Source organism: Aulostomus chinensis, chromosome 20 (genome assembly GCF_037954235.1).
Source record: "Aulostomus chinensis isolate RoL2024-O1b breed Wild chromosome 20, RoL_Achi_v1.0, whole genome shotgun sequence".
NCBI lineage: Eukaryota > Metazoa > Chordata > Actinopteri > Syngnathiformes > Aulostomidae > Aulostomus > Aulostomus chinensis.
Window position 1 is genome coordinate 9,808,441 of NC_141339.1, and position 21,577 is coordinate 9,830,017.

Genomic DNA, 21,577 nt, shown 5'->3' on the forward strand with positions numbered 1-21,577 from the left:
ATGTGTGAGAGCACACTCACTGCTTATTATATATCAGGTTTCGCTCATCTTGGTGGAGGTATGTGTTCTTTGTGATTGAGATGAAAATGTAATTTTGATCAACCATGTGGTATATATGATATTAGTTTGGGCCTCCTTTTCTGTAATGACAATCAAAATATAGCAAATAAACAGGCTGAATCTGTGACTGATACTAAATATTAAAATGGTATTAAGGTTTGTAGCTTTTGGTTACAAGATTTTTCTTCTGTCATTCAGAAACTGGTGATGCAGTGTCATATTTGATATCAACGTTATGGCAAATAACGTATTGAGGTCCTACGGCTGAGTGCATCCGACATCTTGCTGTTGTGAGCAGAAAAAAATGTGCATATGTTTTTGAACATTTGGAATTAAATCTTAAAATGTGAATTTATTGTTGCGGTTGTTGGTCATGTCGCAGGAGTCTGGGTAAAAGTCTCTCAGAGAGTGAGAGCAGAGTGAAGCCTCCAGGGGACATAATGACACCCTCAGGTAGTGTGTGTACATTGCCTAAAAACATGGTGGTTGCCTGTTCAAAGTCTTGTGTTACGTCAGGCTTGGTTGGTTGTCCCAATACAGGCACAATTGATTGTGTCTATGGGTGGTAAGTTGGATGAGGGTAAAGCGCCCTCTCGAGTCAGACAGTGCGCCTGCTCGGGGGGTTGAGTATGGGAACTGGGGAGAGTAGCAAGATCCTCCTACACTCTACAGCCCTCAGGGGAAACTCCTCGCTTGGAAATACTGAAGGCTACTATATAATGTACAATTGGGGAGGAAAAAGTGGTGAAAAGGACAGGAAATAAACTAAAACTATCGATACTATGATAATGTCAAACTTTTTACTTTGATTAGATAAGAGTGTCTTGTGATTCATTTTTCGCACAAGTTTAATGTTAAAAGCAAATGCCTCAATACAGAGATTATAATACATTGCATTTGCTGCAAAGTTTGTTAAAGCGTTGGATTAATGGACTATATGGAAACAGGACTCAGCAATGACACGTTTATTGCTAGCAATCTTGAATAACTGTTGTTCAGTTCAAATTTGTATGTAGAGCAGCACTGGTAGTGATACTGGAGCTGGCAGGGTTTGAATTTGAGATCCAGTACTGTAATTGATATCATGCAGTTTTAGACTGACACACAAACATGCCAACAAAAAACAGGACGAGGAGGAGGGGTAAACACGAGGGAAAACAGACAAAATCCCTAACACTCTGACAGTGTTAATCTTATTAATTGTCATGAACAAGATTAAGTGAGTTTTAGGTTCTAAATGCAGTTTTAAACAAATTTGGTTTTAATTACCAAACCCTGTTTGACATAATTAAGTTTCATAATTTTTTTCTGTGATTTATTTTTCGTAACACAGAAACAACGTCAAAGCTAACTGAAGTACTTTACATTCCATAGCTTTATTTCTGGAGAAATGACTTGAGTGTCACCTTTTAATACTTTATACCTTCAAACAGTTCATAAGATGCAAATCCATCAATAAGGACGGTTCACATGTATTTATTTTTTTTCCAGGTTGATGTGTTACAAAGCGTTTTACAAGTAGGACTGGATTTGGAGAATTCAGTGTGAAGGGAAAGAAACAGGGTTTGTGTATGAGCTTTTGCTGAAGCAGCAAGAACTCATCAAACTAATGTTTGAAATTGTTATGTTAGAAGGACAAACCCTGTTACATCTGTGTTTAATAAGCGAGAACATATACTGACTGAATACACACATATGTGTTTGAAGTATTTACAACAGGCTTGTTATCTTCTCCAGGTTCCCCAGGATGAGTGGGGCGGATACCCTGGGGAGAAGGATGAGGAGATCCCGTGTCGGCGGATGAGAAGTAGTAGCTATGTCAAAGCTATGGGAGAGGTGGATGATGAGAGTGGTGACTCTGACACAAGCCCTAAGACCTCTCCACAGAAGGCCATTCGGCCTGATGCTCTCATCCTCAAATCAGCCTTGCAGAGACCCCATTTAGACTCTCAAAGGTAAGTCTGGCAGCCTACTCCGACACATTTACGCCAGAGTGATCATTCCAATCCATGTTTTCATGGATACATTGTTGTCATGGACACTCAGAGGGTATGCTGCAGGAAAGTCTTGTTTGCGCAGCGACTGTCAGTAATGTTCTTAGTAAAAGCTGGAGTTGTCAAGTGGGGATGAAGATGAGAGACGTGCTGTTGGACCTGCCATCAAGTTTGGAGACTTAGTGGTTTAGGTCAAAAAGGGCTGTTGAACCAGATTAATGACTTGATAAGTGACCAATTTCACTGGCTATTTGTGCATTATGTCGTAAATGTAAAAACTCACAAACATAACAGGTCACTGTCCCAAACAGAACCAGCGGTTCTCACCATAGATTGGTCAGGTGATCATTTTCACATGTGACAGGTGAGGAATCAGCACCAAGCGGCTAAAGCAGACTAGATGTTGTTGAGGACGTGAGGTGTTATGCAAAAGTGGCTTAAATGAGGGAAAGCGTGAAGCTAGTTGTGGTGATGTTTATGTCATGTGTCCGTGGTACAGTTTGCTCACCTAATGTTAGCAATTTACTGCAGCTGTTGTATTTACGTAAAAAAAAAACCTAAAAAAAAAAAAATTCAAAAAGTTGAACAAAACGTGTATGTCTCATAAACTTCTGTTTGACACAGAGGTTATTTTATGCGATGAGCCAAAATCCATCGTGAAGATTCCACTGACTTTTGGTTGAATAGTTCCATCATGACCTCTTGGTTGGCCCACAAAAATATCTTATCCCTGCAGCAGTTTATCGAAGGCGCTACAAAACTTTTGGTTTGCCAACAGACCCTCATGAAATTGATATGTATTTCAAAGAAACCAGATTGAAGTGACACAGTGCATTCATTCTGTCAGAGGTAATGTGAGGCAGCAGTTCAGTATTGTGGGTGTTCATATTTTGAATTAAACATTATAAAATATCAATCAAATCAATGTGTATCTGCGATTGTGTATGGAAGACATGACTTGCATGCAGCAGACACAGAGCTGGTTTAACAGGTCAAACGCTCTGAACCATCAACACGCTGTCGCCCTGTGCACGTTTCAAGGGTTAGGATGAACAAAATGAACTGCTTTTTCCTTGAGGCCACATTGACTTAACTGTGAAGATGCCAGAATTAGATTTGTGTCTCTAATGATGCTCTAATGTGGTAAATGGTAAAGAGACTGTGCTATGAGATCAATATAAATGGTTTAAGCTCTGCAGTGTCTCGCATTTATGCACACACACACACACACACACACACACACACACACACACACACACACACACACACAACTAGATATGCATTAAGAGAGCACAGACCTCTACTAAGATCCAGGAAAAAATTTAGAGCAATTAATTAAAATATCCAGAGGCAACAGTCACTACATGATAAATATTTTTTATGGAAATTAACATATCATGACCCCACTGCTTGACTGACATATTTAGAGATCCCTTTGTGAGACAGGATGTGGTGGCACGGTGGTGCAGTGGTTAGCACTGTTGCCTCACAGCAAGTAGGTTCCTGGTTCAAGCCCCGGCTCCAGCACAGGATCTTTCTGTGTGGAGTCTGCATGTTCTCCCTGTGCCTGTGTGGGTTCTCTCTGGTACTCCAGCTTCCTCCCACAGTCCAAAGACATCAAGAGGGGACGAGGCTGATGGATACTCTAAATCAGGGGTAGGGAACCATGTGCCATGGAGGGCCGTGTGTATGCAGGTTTTCCTTCCAACCAAACACTTTAACAGGTGATTCCACTGATTAACACACCTTCAGCCACAGAAGAGTGTTAATCAGTGGAATCACCTGTTAAAATGTTTGGTTGGAAGGAAAACCTACACACGGCCCTCCATGGCACATGGTTGCCCACCCCTGCTCTAAATTGACTGTAGGTGTGGATGTGAGTGTGAATGGTTGTCTGTCTATATGTGTTAGCCCTGTGATGGACTGGTGAACCCCCCTTCTTGCCTGAAAGATGCCAGGATAGGCTCCAGCCCCAGTGACCCATCCATCCATCTATCCATTTTCTTCCGCTTATCCTGTTAAGGGTCGCGGGGGGGCTGGAGCCCATCCCAGCAGCTGATATGTTACAACAATAACAAAATTTAATATGAGTTAAGTGTACGAATACTTAATTGAAGAAGTAAAACCACCAATGTTCAGAATACTTAATTAATAGCTCAAATGTTATATGATATTGCAGGGAGTGGCACTACAACTCTTTCAATTAAGAACACAATATAAACCTCCTAAAACAAGTTCTACCGCAGCACAACTACCTGGAGAAATACTGTCCACCAAATATGTGCTGTCATCCTACTTATCCAGCTTGAAACTGTCACAGAGAAAACAGGAGCTGGCCATTACCCTGACCTTGGGGGTGAATATTTAACCAGAGGTGGAATATCTGATTGAGAATATTGGAATCAGGTGCTGATACTGATGTTAACCACAGATCTGATAATAGAATGACAGTAACGATACAGATTCCAATCTATAGCTTCATTTTCTGACACCAATGAGACATCAATCAAAAGATAAATTGCTCTGTAATACATTTAAATTGGAATCATTTGTGCTAATGGTTTTGCTCTTTTAATAAGTGCTGTTTGGTTTACTACAACCTCATACTGTGACCTTAGATATGATTCCAACAGCAACAATAGTAAAGAGAAAGACCTCTGGTGTTGGTATCAGCAGGTGTTTTGTGGATTGAAACTGAAACAATTGCAGATGGGTACACCACTGTCTTTAACAGAAAGATAATGTAACAAGTGCAAGGAATGTAACTAACAAAGTAATTGTACTTTTTAAAAGAATGAGTAATGAATTACAGCTTTTGAGCAATGAGCCCAGCACTGAATAATAAGAACATTTAGTATTTTTAAGAGTTGGTTCCATTTAAACTGGTTTGCGTAACTGAATGTTTCCTTCGATAACAGATTTCTTTGCATCCTATTTCACATTGCAACTCTCCATCCTTTGTCCTTTTATAAGTATAACCATCTCATTATGACTCACTGCTGCACTGAGAGGGGAAACTGTTGTTTGCTGATGCACCTATTTGCTCAGCTGTACCTGACAGATTGTAGAGTTTAAGGAGGTTTGACAGTATTGGCTGATTTCAAATGAAGTTGCTTGGCAACTTAATGGCCCTTTTTTATCAGTGTTTCTTATGTCATTCAAGGCATGCATGGATAACTGTATGAGGCTGTTGCTGAGAGTGGGGCTGCACCTATTTGTGACTTGTTTTATAATCACCTCATTATGTTCGTCTTTAGTTTTGTTGGTGGATCCACTGATGGTTTCATGAGATCAGATAAAATAGTGTTGTGCTCTGTGCCACAGTACCAAATGATATATATATAGTGAGTAATGTACTCTATATGTACTATATGCACTCGCTGCCGGCATCAAAGAGTAAAACTTTACATTCGCTACCATGAACTCTACCTCCACAATTCTTTAGTGTCTTTAATCGGACAGATAATTCTCCTCGATGATCATTATTGGGGTAATAATTGTTGGTGTACTGACCTCCTCTCATAGAGGAGAGTTGGGTGGCTAAAATATTTGAAACACTTTCTTGTGTATTGCCACTGCAAACTTCAAATGGACTTCCAATTAAATTATATATCAATCCATCAATTGACGTAAAGTGGAAAAAGTGATGTGTGTGATGTGAACCCCATACAGTGGTCTGGGGGCATTCTCCTCCACTGGAAATTCGTAGTGGATTTAACAAAGGGTTCTGGCAGTGTACCAAGAGGGCAAAAGAGACCTTGTTGCTCTAATTGATTTCTTTTGTTCAGAGGCGTTGTGTAGAAGCACTGTCGCTACAGTTCAATATGCAGTCTGGCTGCCATGCCAACAAGCCTGTCTCTTTGGTGTTCAGGTGGTGTTTTGGACCCTGTGGAACCGGGTTCAAAATGAGGGTATGGTGATGACCCTCTTTCCTAAGAAAAGATGCCTTTGCATATCCATGTTATCAAATTTTTAAAACATACATCACTGCGACATGGAGAAGCTATGCTGTTCTCCTTTCGCTTCCATTTTGGTCTTAACCTTTATCCAGGAGCAGCTCCTTCTGCATTTCAACCCTGATTTAAGAGTGCAACATAAATAGTTCACACTCTTCCTCATTATGCTCTCTCAAAGAACCGTGCAGATATCTCCCTCTGACATAAAAGTAAGTTAAGCTAACCCCAGCATCAGATGTCACTTTAAAATGACCTGCTGTTGTTTGTGTTATGAGCAACGCAAGAGTTAAGTTCCTGTTTTTTTGCTGACATTACATCTATGTTATAACATAGAATTCCCATCACTTGAGCTAGCATGATCACAATGCCAATTTTCCATAATGAACAGGTCATTGAGGATTTTTTGGGAGACATTTTCAGACTTCAAATTGAAAGTCCCTCACATCATCTCATTGGACAACAACAAAAGACATCTAACTAAAGATGCTTTATTCAGAAACACCACCACGCTCAGAAAAAAAGCCCTACTCTAACACATTAATGGCATATTTTTACTGAAAATATCACATTTTGGTGGCACAGTGGTGCAGTGGTTAGTACTGTCGCCTCACAGCAAGAAGGTTCCGGGTTCGAACCCTGACTCGGGCACAGGATCTTTCTGTGTGGAGTCTGCATGTTCTCCCTGTGCCTGTGTGGGTTCTCTCTGGTACTCCAGCTTCCTCCCACAGTCCAAAGACATCAAGAGGGGACGAGGCTGATTGATACTCTAAATTGACTGTAGGTGTGACTGTGAGTGTGAATGGTTGTCTGCCTCTATGTGTTGGCCCTGTGATGGACTGGCGACCCATCCAGGTTAAATTCCACCTCTCGCCCGAAAGACTCCAGCCTCCCCGTGACCCTTAACAGGATAAGCGGAAGAAAATGGATGGATGGATGGATGTCACATTTCACCAAAAATCAATTTCTGTAGCTTGCAGTTGCAATATGCAAATATGCAATATCCTGTGCTTTGCTTAATCGCCTCCTAATCATCTCTCTCTGGTAATTGTTGGGTGGTTGTCATATGTATCTGCCAGTGTGATAAACCAGACAAATTACCAAGTGTTCCTATTGTAATTGCCTCACTTTCACCCACCAACAAAGCTTACTGTTGGCTTACCTCTTGATCTCTGGTGCTGTGTGTTTTGATGCAGTGTAGCTTGTACAAAGCCAAATTCTTTGAATGTGGGGAGGCGTCATGCATCTGCCATACCTCCTGCCACTAAGTGTCCAGGGCTATTTTTGTTAGTGTCATCTCAGTGGGGATCTGATTGCTTCTTTTTTTGACCACAAATAAACCAGCTCTCTCTTGTTTTTCACATCGAGTGGAGTTTGTAAGAAATACACAGTACATAAAGCTCTGTGTCTTTCCCCAGTACTTCAGATTGTGTTGTGAGTCATTCAAGTGATATTTAGGAGAGCTCAGCCATGAATTATACCACAGTGCTGAAGAGATATTCTTGTAGATCCTGTATCATCCAGTGATGCTCCATGTTCAGCTTTTGAACCATGCATTTGTGTCTACCCCTACCCCTTGTTCTTGTTCAGCCAGGGCTACCACTTGCAAACTACAAGAGATATGCGGCCCCACCCTAGTGTCACACTGGACCCCGCCACCTTTCATCCCCCGCCCTTCCGTTCTCGCAACCAGAGCTACATGCGCGCCGTCAGCACCCTCAGTCAGGCTAGCTGCGTCAGCCAGGTGAGTCTAAAACATACGCATCACACTGTGGCAACACGTGACAACAGCTTGATGTTTCTTTGATATTTTAGGGATAATTGTAGAGACATCACAACTCTATCCTTAAGTAAGATCAAAACAGATTTTCTTCATACAGTATAATTTGAAGTTTTCATCTGTACAAGGATAGAGATATTCAGGTGTGGGATCACGAACCAAGAAACCCTTTTGACATAGAAAAAAACTGGCAGAAACTTCAGGGAATGTCTCTGAGGGGGGCTGCACCTCCAAGGATGGAGAGCAGGTCGACAGGGTAACATCAGGTTCATGGCACACACAAACTTTGCTGTCTCAAGTCAAAAAGCTAAATTAAATATTTCTGCATGGTAAATCAATACTTTTATATTCCTGTGAATCGAATCTACATAGGCAAACACTGACTGCTTTCAAGAAATCTGCAAAAACAAGAAATATGTCAGTTTCACATTGGAGAGTGTTCACACATTTGGGCCAAAGTTGTCTGAGGAGCCGTTGATACATGATTCATTGCTCTCCTGTTGTCATACCATGCCAGTTAATTAACGAACAATGCCAAAAGCAACAGGTTGCCTTGGTTAACTGATCTGATTTTTTTCTTCAAAACATTTAACTTTAGGAGATTATGGGGTCTAAGTGAGACAAAGCTTGACAATCATAACCACATCGACATTTCCAGGTGTCTTAAAATCAGTTCTGCACGTCTGTTCTGGACCTCCGTGTAGGCTCAAGACGTGGTTGCTCCAGTAAAAAGAATTCTGACAGCAGCGAAGCCTGTATGTGGAGAATGAGTAAGAGAAGGAAGAGACAATTAATCCAAAAAGTATTGTAAATTCAATTCACTCATATAGGTACTATCACCCAGTTTAATAATGCAAATAGAAAAACGTCTGTAATAATGAAACCCAGTTCTCTTTTAAGGTATCATTTTATTTGTTAAGTAAGAAAATGACAAGGTATTATTCTGTTACACTGTTTTAAAGGAATGCACCAACTTTTTGTCTCATTGTCCATCTTCCCCAGAACCAGACAGAAGATAGATACACTTCTCTCCGTGCATACATTTGAGAGGATTTTACCAGCTAAGCTCTTGTTAGCTTTGCGCCATGGATGGTAGTGAACTCCTAAGGACTCTACCTACATTAAACAGGGTTCTGGTTAACATTCACTATGAAGTAACAATTTAGAATTATGAAGACACATATTATCAGAATTACCATTGAAACAAAATCAATCATGGATGACTGCCTCAGAAAGGGTGATTATAATTACTTCTGGACAAACCAAGATCCTGAACCTCATTTGAACCAGAATGTATTAGAGAAAATACAGGTTGTCGAAGCTGAGTGGTCTTGACAGTCGTTAGCTAACCTGCCCTTTCATTACCATTCATTGCACTAAGCTAACTAGCAGTCAGACATTCAAGTACACATGAATAGGAGAAAATGATAAGGTGAATAGTTCCTTTTTGCTGGTTTACTTGCATGACAAGAAATTTGCATATGTCAGTATGATTCTTGCTAGAAAGACGAGAAGAATTGGAGACTGTAGCATACTTTTGTTGAAACATGCAATATACAAATGGAATGCTGTCTAACACCAAGTGAATACTTCTCTAATTGTGTGTTGTTGTCATCTATTCTTCTTTTCCATTTAATCTTGACATTCATTCAGTTTAAGGTCGGAATTGACCGTGGCATTTCCTTATGCTAACACTCCTTCATATTTGCTGTGCAAAGGGGAAGAATCAAAGTGAGAAAGAGAAAGGAAGAGGAAAAATTAAGGACTGCTATTCCTGTTTTTGTCTCTCAGGTGAGTGAGACTGAGATCAATGGCCAGTTTGAGTCAGTTTGCGAGTCCGTTTTTAGTGAAGTAGAATCCCAGGCCATGGAGGCCTTGGACCTGCCTGGCTCGTTCCGCACTCGAAGCCACAGTTACCTCCGTGCAATACAGGCTGGTTATTCCCAAGATGACGACTGCTTGCCTTCAATGACATCCTCCACTGTCACTTCAACTCTCAGATCCACAACAGGTAAAACAATACCCCCCTAAATGAGAGAGGGCTTAGACTACATATCCTCATACATCCTATACATGCGCACAACCTTGACATACCTACATATGTACAGTGGGGAACCCTTGAGTTTCCGAGATGCCGGCTGAATGATTCCAGCTATTTTCCTTGGAAGCTATGGTGTGCGTGTGTTCTTGTCTTTGCATACTCCCAATTGTTTAGAAGGATTTGCTTGAGTGTTACTTTGCACGATTCATGCATCATTAGCAAAGCTTCTGGTTGGTTATTTGTGGCATTGCCAAGCTGTAGAGAAAGGAGTTGGGTGGGAGGGTCACATTCGAAACACAGATGGCAACACAATCTCACAACACAGCACAGCCACATGACATGGCATGTCTAAGAAGTGCAGGACCTACCCTAAGCATGTGAAACTGTGGTGTTATATATGTGTTGTGAGAGGAGTGTGAGTCTTAGGGAGGGGTGAAGACGGAAATGGGCCAGGGGTCGGGGAGTGGTAGGTTGTAAACGCATTTGTGTTGGCAGGATAAAGTGGTCAACTTCTACCTGTCCTCCCCCTGGTCTGTTACAAAACACATGATCATATTCTCTGATCTTGTAATTCACTGTTAAAAAAAAAAAATTAAAATAAGTAAACACAATTTTGCTACCAATTAAAGGTAAGTCAACAAATTCTAGAACACACACACGTGCTGGTTGCACAAAGTAACTGATGGCCAATTCTTAGAATTTCTCTACTGCCTTCAATTATTTGCAGTATTTTTGTATTGTGTTGCATGAAACTTACTTTTGAGCAGCAAAATAATGTGGTGCAAATGATGTTAAAGGAGTTTTGAATCCATTTCTTTTTCAACTGCAAGTTTCTACTTGAGGGATCTCAGTGGTTGTATTGTAGTTTATACATTGATTTGCTGAGGGGGATAAAAGCATTCTATCTTATGGACTCGTGTATTGTTATCTGTACTACATGCTGCTTTTAAACGCAAAGATATTATCGCTTTATGCAACACATTTCAGGTTCTTTGTGCAAGCAGAGCATTTGCAGAAACTCCCTCACTAAGTGCATTTGGTGTTTGCCTGCAAGAGTAAAGCTATGAACCCTATTGAAACTTTTTTTTTTTCAATTATGTGCACTTTTAAACATTATGACCTGAATTTTTATTGTTTTTGTATACTTTTCTGTCAATTCAATATTGGAGACATTTGCACATTGACTTATTTTGTGGGATTTGTTTTCTTGTTCAAACTGGAGTTTTGTTTTTGGAATCCAACCACCTTCAATTTGGTTTCCCCCTCTACGATTTCTTCAATGTGACAGAAGCACCGAGGATAAAGGAGTGCTCTCCAATCCCACCGTCTTATTTGCTGAGCTCTAATCATCTAGCTCTCTCCTCCAAATCTGTTAGCACCATAGGTCTAAACAAGCAGTTGACTGTTAGAATGTTGGGATTTCAAAGACTGGCATTACGCATCAGACAACATTATGGGGACCCAGGAGAAGGGCTCCTTGAATGGTGTACAGTACTGACACCTCCAATCAAGCCAGACTGTAAATACTATTTCTCATTTGATGCACTCTTTGCTCTGTTCTGATGAAATAGTGACCTTAAAGTAAGTTGTCCCATCATGTTTTAGTGCACAAAACTAGTTTATATCTGAATTGTAAGCGGTTTATGAACCATGTGAGGCTAGTGGGCCCTTGAGTGGGGGAGGGATCCCTTGATGCTCCATAGGGCAGATGAGCATCTCCATTTGACCGTCCACCTCTTGAAGGATAACCAGGGGGGAAAGAACACCTGGAGGCATCAGTGATGATTGTTGCAGGTATTCTAATGTTGACACGCATACATATATCTATGTATATGTGTGTTTTTGCACTGCCTTCTCAGTAAATAAAAATAGATACATAGAGTTTATAGCTGGTAGAAATAAGTCGTTATGTTATCCTGAACAGTAAACATGATCACAAACAACTCACAATAACTCTTCTTTAAGAAATACTTACACTAAAAAATGTATTTTGAATTTCAGGTATTTGCAAATATGTGCTTTGAGCTCATGAAAGAGTTTTTTCATTGCTGTGTTCCTCATTTGTGATGCTAGAATGCCAGAAAAACAGCCACGCATATTGAGCTTGAAGCAAATGGCGAGCACTAAAATCTGTCTAAAATCTTCCTTAAAACTCAAAAGCACATCGCCTGGTATAATCCGCCTCGTCCAGCCATATGCTCAGTGATCGGCAAAGACTTTGATTTGGCTAAAAACAACAAAATTCCTGGTATAGGTGCTATGAAAGCCTGATGAGCCAGAAGGGTTATAGTTTGTTTTTAGTTAAGATCTTAGTGTTGAGCATCATTGAGCATACCACTGGATAAAAAAAAAAAAAGATGTTGATTATATCAGATGATGCCCTTGAGACTTAGTAAATGCACATTTTTAGACTGTTTTGGTGTTTGTAGTTAGTGGCCATGCAGCACCTTTGGCTTTAAGCAAAATCGATGTGACTAACTCTGCATTCTGCAAAGAAGTCACACACACCTTGAGAAAACATCTTTGTGAGCTCAAAGGACCTGTTTGTGAGTACTTGAAATGCAAAAAACACTTTTTAAAACACACTGAAGTATTGCTTAAAAATGTAGGTACTGCTAAAATGTAAAGCTGGGTTTTGTGAGTTGTTTCTCATGTCTCTTTTTAAAGTGCTCGCCTTGTAAGTGTAAATGTATATAAGAGATGTACTTCCCAAACTTCAGAATGTTTTGCAACCATAAGATAGCACTGAATGTTATCAACACTGTCTCCAATCATTTGTGAGAGCAGCATATGTCTGCTTTAAGTTTTTATTTTTGTTCTTTCCATGAGAATTTTTGCCCAAGGCCAGGTGTGGCACTGAGTCCGTCAGCTGTCTTTGACTGTGGGATTGCAGCCTCACCCGTGTGCAGCCCTCTAGTGGGGAGGTCATGGTCTAAATCAGCCACCTTGGACCTGATATGTTCAATAGGGTTCATAACTGCTTCTTGGCCCAGTGGGTTGTGAATCTTCTACTCTCTTACATCTTTTCTTTTTGCACAAAAATGGCACAAATTTCAAGAAATATTTTTGATATGTTTTTGAGAAAAGGGTTCTCAGAAATTTGATTTATGATTTGATAATGATTGATGTGTTTCATGTTTAATTCCACTCTTTACTGTGCTGTGCAGTGAAAAGATGGAAAGAAGCTTGGTGTACCTTGAGATGACTGAGAAGGCAGTGTAAAAAAACATTGAAAAGCCTACAGTATGTGAGATTATTGGGAGAATTGTCTCGGTTTGGCAGGAATTAGACCCCTTAAACTATATTAGAATTTTTGGAATAATGTTATGTGATTGTCAGTGACAGCATACATATTTATGGAACAAAAATGGACAGATGGTCTCTTAATATTTTTAATTTTGTGATTTTATGACACTACTCAGTTACCTCTTGGATTTGTACTTCTCAAGAGCAGATCTCCTCACATGAGAATAGCACACCAGTCCATGGTAGGTGCTCGTCATTGGGTCTGATATTGTTTGTCTCTGGATTTACTTGCTACTCACATACTGTATGTTTTCCATAGATATATGTAGATATTTAAGTGTCCTAATCAAATCAAACTCCAGCTGTTCCTTTCCCTTTAAATGTCCTTCTGTTTGCACATTCAAATCTGTCTTCCAGAGGGATATGATATTGTGGATGGGACGTCTTTACTAAATGACGACATGATAGAGGATGATGACGGTGCCAGCTCCTCTGCTTATGCAGAGCTAGAGAGGCTGGAGAGGGAGACAGCGGCTGCTCGCAGCCAGCACAGTACAAGCTCCACTGTAACGGCCATATCTGTCCCACCGGCCTCTCCGCCATCATTCAGGGTCCCCAGTGCGTCACCCATAGCCACCGCTGAGCCACCAGTCCCTCAGGCCATTCAGGCGTTTAAGGAGTCTGCCAACATGGTTGCTGCCTTCAACATGCAGTGGAAGGACGAAATCTCAGCAATGCGCTACGAGCTGGCGGAGCTCCGCAGAGACGTCTGTGGGGAGTTGAAGACTTTCAACAGCAACTTCTTCAACTTCACTCAGTGCTACAACATGTGGACTTTGTGCCGGGAGCCTTGCAGTGACAGCACCACCCAAACAGATGACAGAGTATCCATAGGAATTCAAGCTGGTTCAAGCTGGTCAATTCGGCAGAATACAGAGGACAAGTCAGTCATGTGCCAACCAGAGCCAGCACCCTTCAGCATCATGGATTTCATGGACCCACCCAGAATCGAGATTATAGAAGGCACCCCTGAGAGCACGCCAGAGGGTTCAGGCAGCCCTGCCAGTCCGCTTCCAATAGAAGACTTCCCGTGGGAGATTAACAAAAAGCAGAAGGCCCCTAAGCAGCAGGACATAGGTGGCCACACAGGTGGTCACAGAAGCGCCAGTCTAGAACTATGGAGCAGGAAGTACACCAGTGGGCCCATGTCATATCTGTCTATGTCATTCTAATCATTACCATGCACACAGTGTAACATGAAACCAGGAGGCCAGGGTGTAAACCTGATTATGACAAAGAAAGGCCGGATACTGCTACTGTTAGTTGTCCCTTTACTCTATGCAGACACCATGTCTGTTGTTGCTTGAACAGGTTACAACATTGTTCAAGCAATTGTTTTGCAAGTGTCTTGCTTAGCCATGGAATAAACGTGAATGACACATTAGAATGAGTCAAGATTAGAGAAAGTGGCGGATATTCAGATCCTCAAGTGCCAACGAGAGCAGCATTAGCTTTCCTCCGCTGTCTTACATACCCAACCTTCAGTGAAAAATCCAATTCGACTGAAAATCTGAGGGTCAATTAATGATAAAACCCCCAAAAAATCAGAAGTTGTAAGCTGAGGCATATGTTGGTTTGTCTCTGCACATGAATTTGAATAACTCATGTTCATTCCAGTTTCTCGTCATGTAGAAACGTTCTCTTAAGCACCTGAGTGTACTGAAAAATACTGTGAATGACTTTATAAACCCTAGTTTTATAATGAATGCATCAAAGATGAATATATTATTTATGAATATATTGATATATAGTTTACTTTTTAGTTAGTCTAATCAAAACATTCCTTTGCCACGGCCTTTGTTTCATCCATTTTGTAGCCAGTTTGGGTTGAAATGGGCATTTTGAAAAAGTTTCAGACACTATATGAATGAGCCACACGAAGTAGGAATAGTTACATGGATAGAGATGACAATAATCTGTAAAAACTTCTACAAAGTTTTAAAAAAGTCCCTGGCTTTTGATGTTTACGATCACACATTTGTGAATGACTTCATAGGGAGTAGAAATCAACTAGAGGGATACACATCCATCATTTATGTACGAATGTATTGGCTTCAGTTCATTTCAGCACAAACCGCATTCATGTTCAAACTATGTATATAAATGTACCATTTTGTATATAGAGAAACTTATATTCAATACTTGTACTGTTTGCAGTTATACTGTGTTCGGTCAGCCATGAGAGGGGTTTGAGTAGTAAATGTGGTACCAAAACCAAATGCAGCCCCCCCTTTCTCCAGTCTTTATGGTCTGTCTCCATTTCTGTACGTCATTTTCATTCCTCAGATGTTTGTACACCTCATACAGAACTGCATACCAATTTTTTTGCCTTTTCATTTTTGTGCAGTGCTGACTGAGGGGTCTGAAATGTTGGGTCTCAACTATCCCTTCATTTGTATTATAGTAGGTTTTTCCTACTGGTAGGGAATAGGTTCAGTACCTGAACATTTTTTTGAATTTATATATTAATTTTTTGATTGGGTTTCAGTTATTCTTACGTCATATATCTATTCTGTTTCTGGGCAGTTTAATTTTTGTTTACCTTGCTTTTTTTAGCACTACAGCCCTGGTTGGGAAGTAGGTGCAGAAACAGCTATGAAGGCATTTGCCCTCAATGCGACATTGATTCCCATCCAAAATGGTGAGAGCTCCTGGCTCGAGAGAACCAAGAGTAAAAAAATCTTGAATGCCATTGGTTCAGAAACCTGTACTAGTGGGGGTGGGAAAAGGATTTGAGACAAATTTGGACTGGATTTTTAGAGCTAAATTCTACCACATTCAACTGTTCTAAATAACCCCAGAAATGATGGAATGTTTCTAGATGGTTCATCACTGCAGAAAGAAAACATTGGTCCCTAAATGTAGACAATCAGGGCCGCTGAAGGCCACTACCTCTCCAACAAGTCCCCAGAGGTGCAGTATGGTACCAATGAATGTACTAACACCGCCTCACTAGTGATGGCTTAGCTCAGGCTCCTGACAAAACTTAACGCTCTGGAGCCCTCAATCATCCGCTGTATTTGGCCGACTGCTCGTTTTGTCTGTTTTGTTGAGGAATGATACTTAATCATTAGGCACCGGCATTGCCCTCAACCACTCATTCACTCCATCATCCCAACATGGTGTACCAAAGTTAACTCTGAGGTCCGTGGAACTGAGGTCAACCGCAAACATCTTCAAGTTTGGATAATGACTGCAGCACAGGACCATAAGAAGCCTGTATGTATCAGACCCCTGACTGAAATGTGAACCTTTCTGAAGGACTTTAAATAAATGAGAGGCTACATCTCTGCCTTTATAGAAAGAGTGGATCTTCTTTCCCCTTTGCACGACCAAAAGACAATACTTGCAGAAAAAGTGGCGTTTTCAAAAGATATTCATACGAAGGTTGTATTCGAGGTAATATCGATATTAAAGTGAAAGCCACTACGCTAAAGAAGAAAAAGGCAGACAATTCTTTTTGAATCATCGCAGTAGCTCCACCCCATACACCTGCAACAGCAGAAATCCAGCAGAGGTTGGGCGTGTTTTGTTGGGGTTCACTCTGAACTTGGAAAGTAGAATCAGGAATAAGCTCAAATTCATTGTTGCCATTGTCCACATAATAGAATAAGAAAGATAAATGTTCATTGTGGTTATTCACCCAAACATTTTTGATAAAAAAAATCAGATTAAATAACAAATGATTTCACTGAAGGCATATGACTGTGACATTTAGCCTAAAAGCATTTCAGTATAGTAAAGTACATATACACTATAAATGAAAGACTTTGGAAAGGCTTGTATTCTAATTTTTGCCTTTGAATGATTCTGTAAGAAAGGATTGCAGTGGCATTCCTTACTTACATATTTTCCCATTGTTTGGGGAATGCAAACTAATTTTAAGGTGCTGAAGACTGGCCAATCGTGATGTCTCCAATCTACATTCATTCATTCTATGCAAATCCTTTTTTCTCAGTTGTATCATTATGTCATCGTAACAATAGCAGTTAGGTAAATTTGTGACGTCATCAATGCTGGAAAAGGGATTTTCAGAAAATATTGGTGACATTTTTATATTATTATTATTATTATTATTATTATTATTATTATTATTATTATTATTATTATCTGACATTGGTTGTTTTAGCATTTCTTTTAAATCAACCAATTTGTTTTCAGTCCACTTAACATCATAATGTTTGTTGGTGAGATTCTCCCAGTAGCATCAATGTGCTTTGTACTTTCACTTTCAGAAAAATTACAGTTATCATTATGTGCAGCATATGTTGATTATTTACTTAATGACAACAGCGATTTTTGAAAAAGGAAATCAGTAATGTAATTGGAAATGTTGTAATTCTTATGACAATGATTTTTATATCTCAAAATTACAAATACAGTTAGTTAAAATTCTGGTGATCAGTTGATGCCAGTGAACTCAACATAATTTAAAGTATGTTTAATCTGTTTTCTCATTATTTCATCATTTATTCCAAAGAATATATCTTTCCCTTGAGATAAGTTGAAATGTAGCAAAAAATAGAGATATATACCGATCTAAATATTATTTTAAAATATACGTATATTCATGAAATATGAACAATTTACAAAGGTTTGAGATTATATAGACAAATGGTATTTATGATTATTTTTCAATCATGCAGCCATATTTTATGTAAAGGAATCTATAGTTATATGTGAGGAATTCTGAATTGTTTATGTATGTAGTCACTACTCCATGAGGTTTTGTTGTCATTTAGAAATCTGATGAAACGCCTACCAACTCTGTGAAATCCCATTATTAGGACAAAAGTTTTTGGATGGAAAGTGATCACCTGAACCTGCAACACTGCTTGAATATAAACCCTTTTTTAATCCTTACGTTCTCTTCCTGTATTTTCTTCAAGGTTTCTTCTGCTTCTCTGTTTTGCATCAATCATGTTGCGATATCAGGGATCTCTGACTGCAAACTTTAGCGAATCAAATTTTGTCAAAGCATCCTTTTGAATACCATAGTTTAGCCTGCATTTGTTAGCTTGTGCTTATTTTGTAAATGAATGAAACAAGTATGTGATACTTTTGCCTTCTAATTTGTTTGCTTATTGTGGTGTTTCTTGTGAATTTTCATTTAAAACTTTTATCAGCCTTATGTATTTTTCATAAATTGATATAAAATATTGGATTAAAATGTTTATGATGTTTAATTTAAGTGGCAAAAATGGGGGTCATAGCTTTACAACGGCATCCAAAGATGAAACGCCTTTTTGTGTCCTCACACACTAACACATCAAGAACACACACACACACACTCAGCATGAGCCAGCCACGTGTGTCTTTACTTTGACCCTCTCTATGGATTGCTTTTCTATTGAGCTATCACATTTTTTGGTTTTTGTTTGTTATTTTTTGCTTTTTCTTTTTTTCCCCATTTTAGGCGCCCGTAGCTTAGCTGGGGGGCGTAGAGAGTACGGTAGGTCTGGTAGGGAAACACTTTTTTAATCTCTTATTTATGTGTCGTTAAGTCATTTTTTCACACATTATTGTCTGACTCATTAACATTTTTCACTTGTAGAAATAAGATATATATATCTATATATCTATATATCATAAGTTGAAGATGATGTCATATTCACGCTATGTTTATTACATTAAATGTCTTCATCTGTTTCCACATTGAAGTCGGTGGAATTTCCAGGATTTTATTCCAGCCCTGGATAATGAGCTCAACCAACTACAGGAGCAGAAACATTATGTTGGCCTTGTGTTAGCACACTGCCATTTTCTGTGTAGTATCTTCTGCATTTTACAGGCATGTTTTTTCTTGATTTAATATTACAGTTCAGTTCAAATCCAATAGTGATTCACCCTCTTCTTTTAACCATTTTTACATTTTCTTTAAATGAAAAAGAGAGAAATAAATTCTGCACATAATACTCGAGATGTCCTGGCATACAGCAACGCGGGTTATGACCAACATAACAGCTTTGTTCGACAAACCACCACAAATCAATGTTGCTCTAAATTAAACAGTTTTCTCTTCTATTGTACATAACAACACACTGTTACCGGTATATAAAACCAGGTTTAGGGATCTGTAGCAGTTGGGACTTTAACACCGATGACCTTTTTTGATTTAATGTTTCCTCCAACGTCAGATTTTAAAGGATACATAAACACTGCCTTGGGATTATTTCATAGGTGGAGGCAGATGGATTACATTTTACACTCATGGGTGCAGTTTGACTTCTAGCCTAATCTAGAAAGTGTTGTAGAAAAGTAAGAATACATTCTCGCCAGTGTACTTGAAGACATTAAATGGGAAGGTATACTATTTCTCTGAATATTTAGGTCAGAGTGGGACCAAATGTTACATTTAGCCGTCATCGCCAAACCATACAAAAATTACTTTACCAGCTTCACAAGTGGCAGACGTCACAGACAATCAGGATGCAGATACCCTGAGATATTCTCATTCCCAGCTGGTCAAGTACGTCCGAAATAAAGAACAACATTGGAAAAACGTGTGATGTTTCAGGATGCATAAACACTTTTGTTTGGTAAAATCCTTTGGTTTAGGTTTGTTACTCTCTAAACGTTAGGTAACATTTATTTTTATGGTTGTAATTGTAATTTAGAATCGTGTTGGAAAAATGCTGACTCACAGTAGCACTTGCAGCAAAAAAAAAAACAAAAGAAAACTCTTAGTGACCATCCATCTTTTTAAGTAGTTCTGCACAAACTCAAATTTACACTGAAGTGGTTCCTACAGCATCTCAGAGCCACAGAGCAAGCGACAGTATTTGACCAGCTGGGAGTGGTTGGCTTTTGATATCCAACATGTTAAAGATATTAAAAACGATTTCAATTCAGGGTCTTTAGAATGAATCTTACATTTTTTCAACCCAAATTTACAAGGCCAAAGTTTCCATGTTTGCATGTGGTGTTCCCAAAGAAATGTATTCAATCAGTTTAGAGAGGACTTAATTATCAAGCTACAATATTCTTATGACATATGTAAATATACGGTCCTGGTCAGAATTCTCCTCCTGAGTTATTACACCTTAATTTTCAGTAAATCATTTTGAGTATCTTCAGAAACAAATGTGATGTACGGAAGCCAAGAAAGGCCTAACTTACAATTACATTTTTAATGCCACTGTCTACATAGTCCTAATTTATTTAGTGTGCATTGTACATCACCATGCTCCATCCTTGAGGCATGCTAACAACATATTTTTCTGAAAAAAATCTTGATAACATTTCCAATCGTTTTAGTTGAGACTTTAAGATATTTAGCAAATGATGGCAGTTCTGAGGCTCTCGGGCAGCTCTCGTCTTCTAAAAATAATTGTTCACCGGTTAACTGAGGTCCTGTGAACACTGAAATTTGGAGGCGAGTCAGAAAAAAAAATTTGTTTGATTTCATTTTTTTCCCGAGCTTTCTAAATTCTTGAGAAATCAATAAATTAGTCACAATGACAGTTATGACAATTAGTGTAATGTTTTAGATGACCTTAGTTCATGAGGTCATTAAACAAAAAATATCTACACCATGTATTAATATTTTTTTTCTACATGCAAGTTAACCAAAGGTTAAATGTGATCATCTGCAGATCATTAAGTACACCATACAGAAAGTTGGGCCTGTGGTATTTTATGCAGACTGCAAATTACATAACATACAGTAGACAATGCAGGCAATAACATTAGTGTTAAATAATGAAGTTTATGTTCAGCAATGTTGCAGCTTGTTTTTAGTGAATTATTGTATCAACAAGATGTGAAACAACAGGCGGCACAGTGGTGCAGTGGTTAGCACTGTTGCCTCAAATGCAAGAAGGTTCTGGGTTTGAGTCCCTGCGCCTGCGTGGGTTCTTTCTGGTACTCCAGCTTCCTCCCACAGTCCAAAGACATCAAGAGAGGACGAGGCTGATTGATACTCTAAATTGACTGTAGGTGTGACTGTGAGTGTGAATGGTTGTCTGTCTCTATGTGTTGGCCCTGTGATGGACTGGTGACCTGTCCAGGGTGAACCACTGGGATAGGCTCCAGCCCCCTGTGACCCTTATCAGGATAAGCGGATGAAAATGGATGGATGGATGGATGGATGGAAACAACAACATGATATTAACATATACATTTAAACTCCACCTTCTCTTAATATTCATCGTCGGCCACTAAAACCAAAATATAAAGGCTCTCAATTTAATGTAAGGTCATCGCTGCTCATTAAATCTCTCTGCATTTCCCAATGTATGGAGTTTTCAACACTAATAGCGTCTTTGCACCTGCAGCCTCTGCACCCACCATCAGTGATCTAATTACTCTCAATTCCAGAAGTGGGAGACAAAAGTTACACCCAATAGCTTTAAAATTCAGGGGAGTAGATAATTCTGGCAAGGACTGTAACAGGCACTGAATAAAAGAAAATATCAGCAGATTAAATTCTTCAGTGGAGTGA

At 39.4% G+C, this 21,577-nt stretch overlaps 1 protein-coding gene across 6 annotated transcripts in view; it reads left to right on the forward strand.

Annotated features, from left to right (window-relative positions):
• dlgap2b (discs, large (Drosophila) homolog-associated protein 2b) overlaps positions 1-21,577 on the forward strand; it is a 118,407-nt gene that overhangs the window by 71,075 nt on the left and 25,755 nt on the right. For 3 of the 6 annotated variants that reach the window (XM_086190641.1, XM_086190642.1, XM_086190643.1), the window contains 3 exons: positions 1,798-2,015; positions 7,598-7,751; positions 9,579-9,798. In XM_086190641.1, coding sequence (XP_086046767.1) covers positions 1,798-2,015; positions 7,598-7,751; positions 9,579-9,798 — 592 coding nt within the window. Of the gene's footprint in view, positions 1-1,797; positions 2,016-7,597; positions 7,752-9,578; positions 9,799-13,250; positions 13,317-13,491; positions 18,459-18,550; positions 18,596-21,577 lie in introns of those variants that run through there. The other 3 variants (XM_086190644.1, XM_086190646.1, XM_086190645.1) reach the window with 3 other exon arrangements.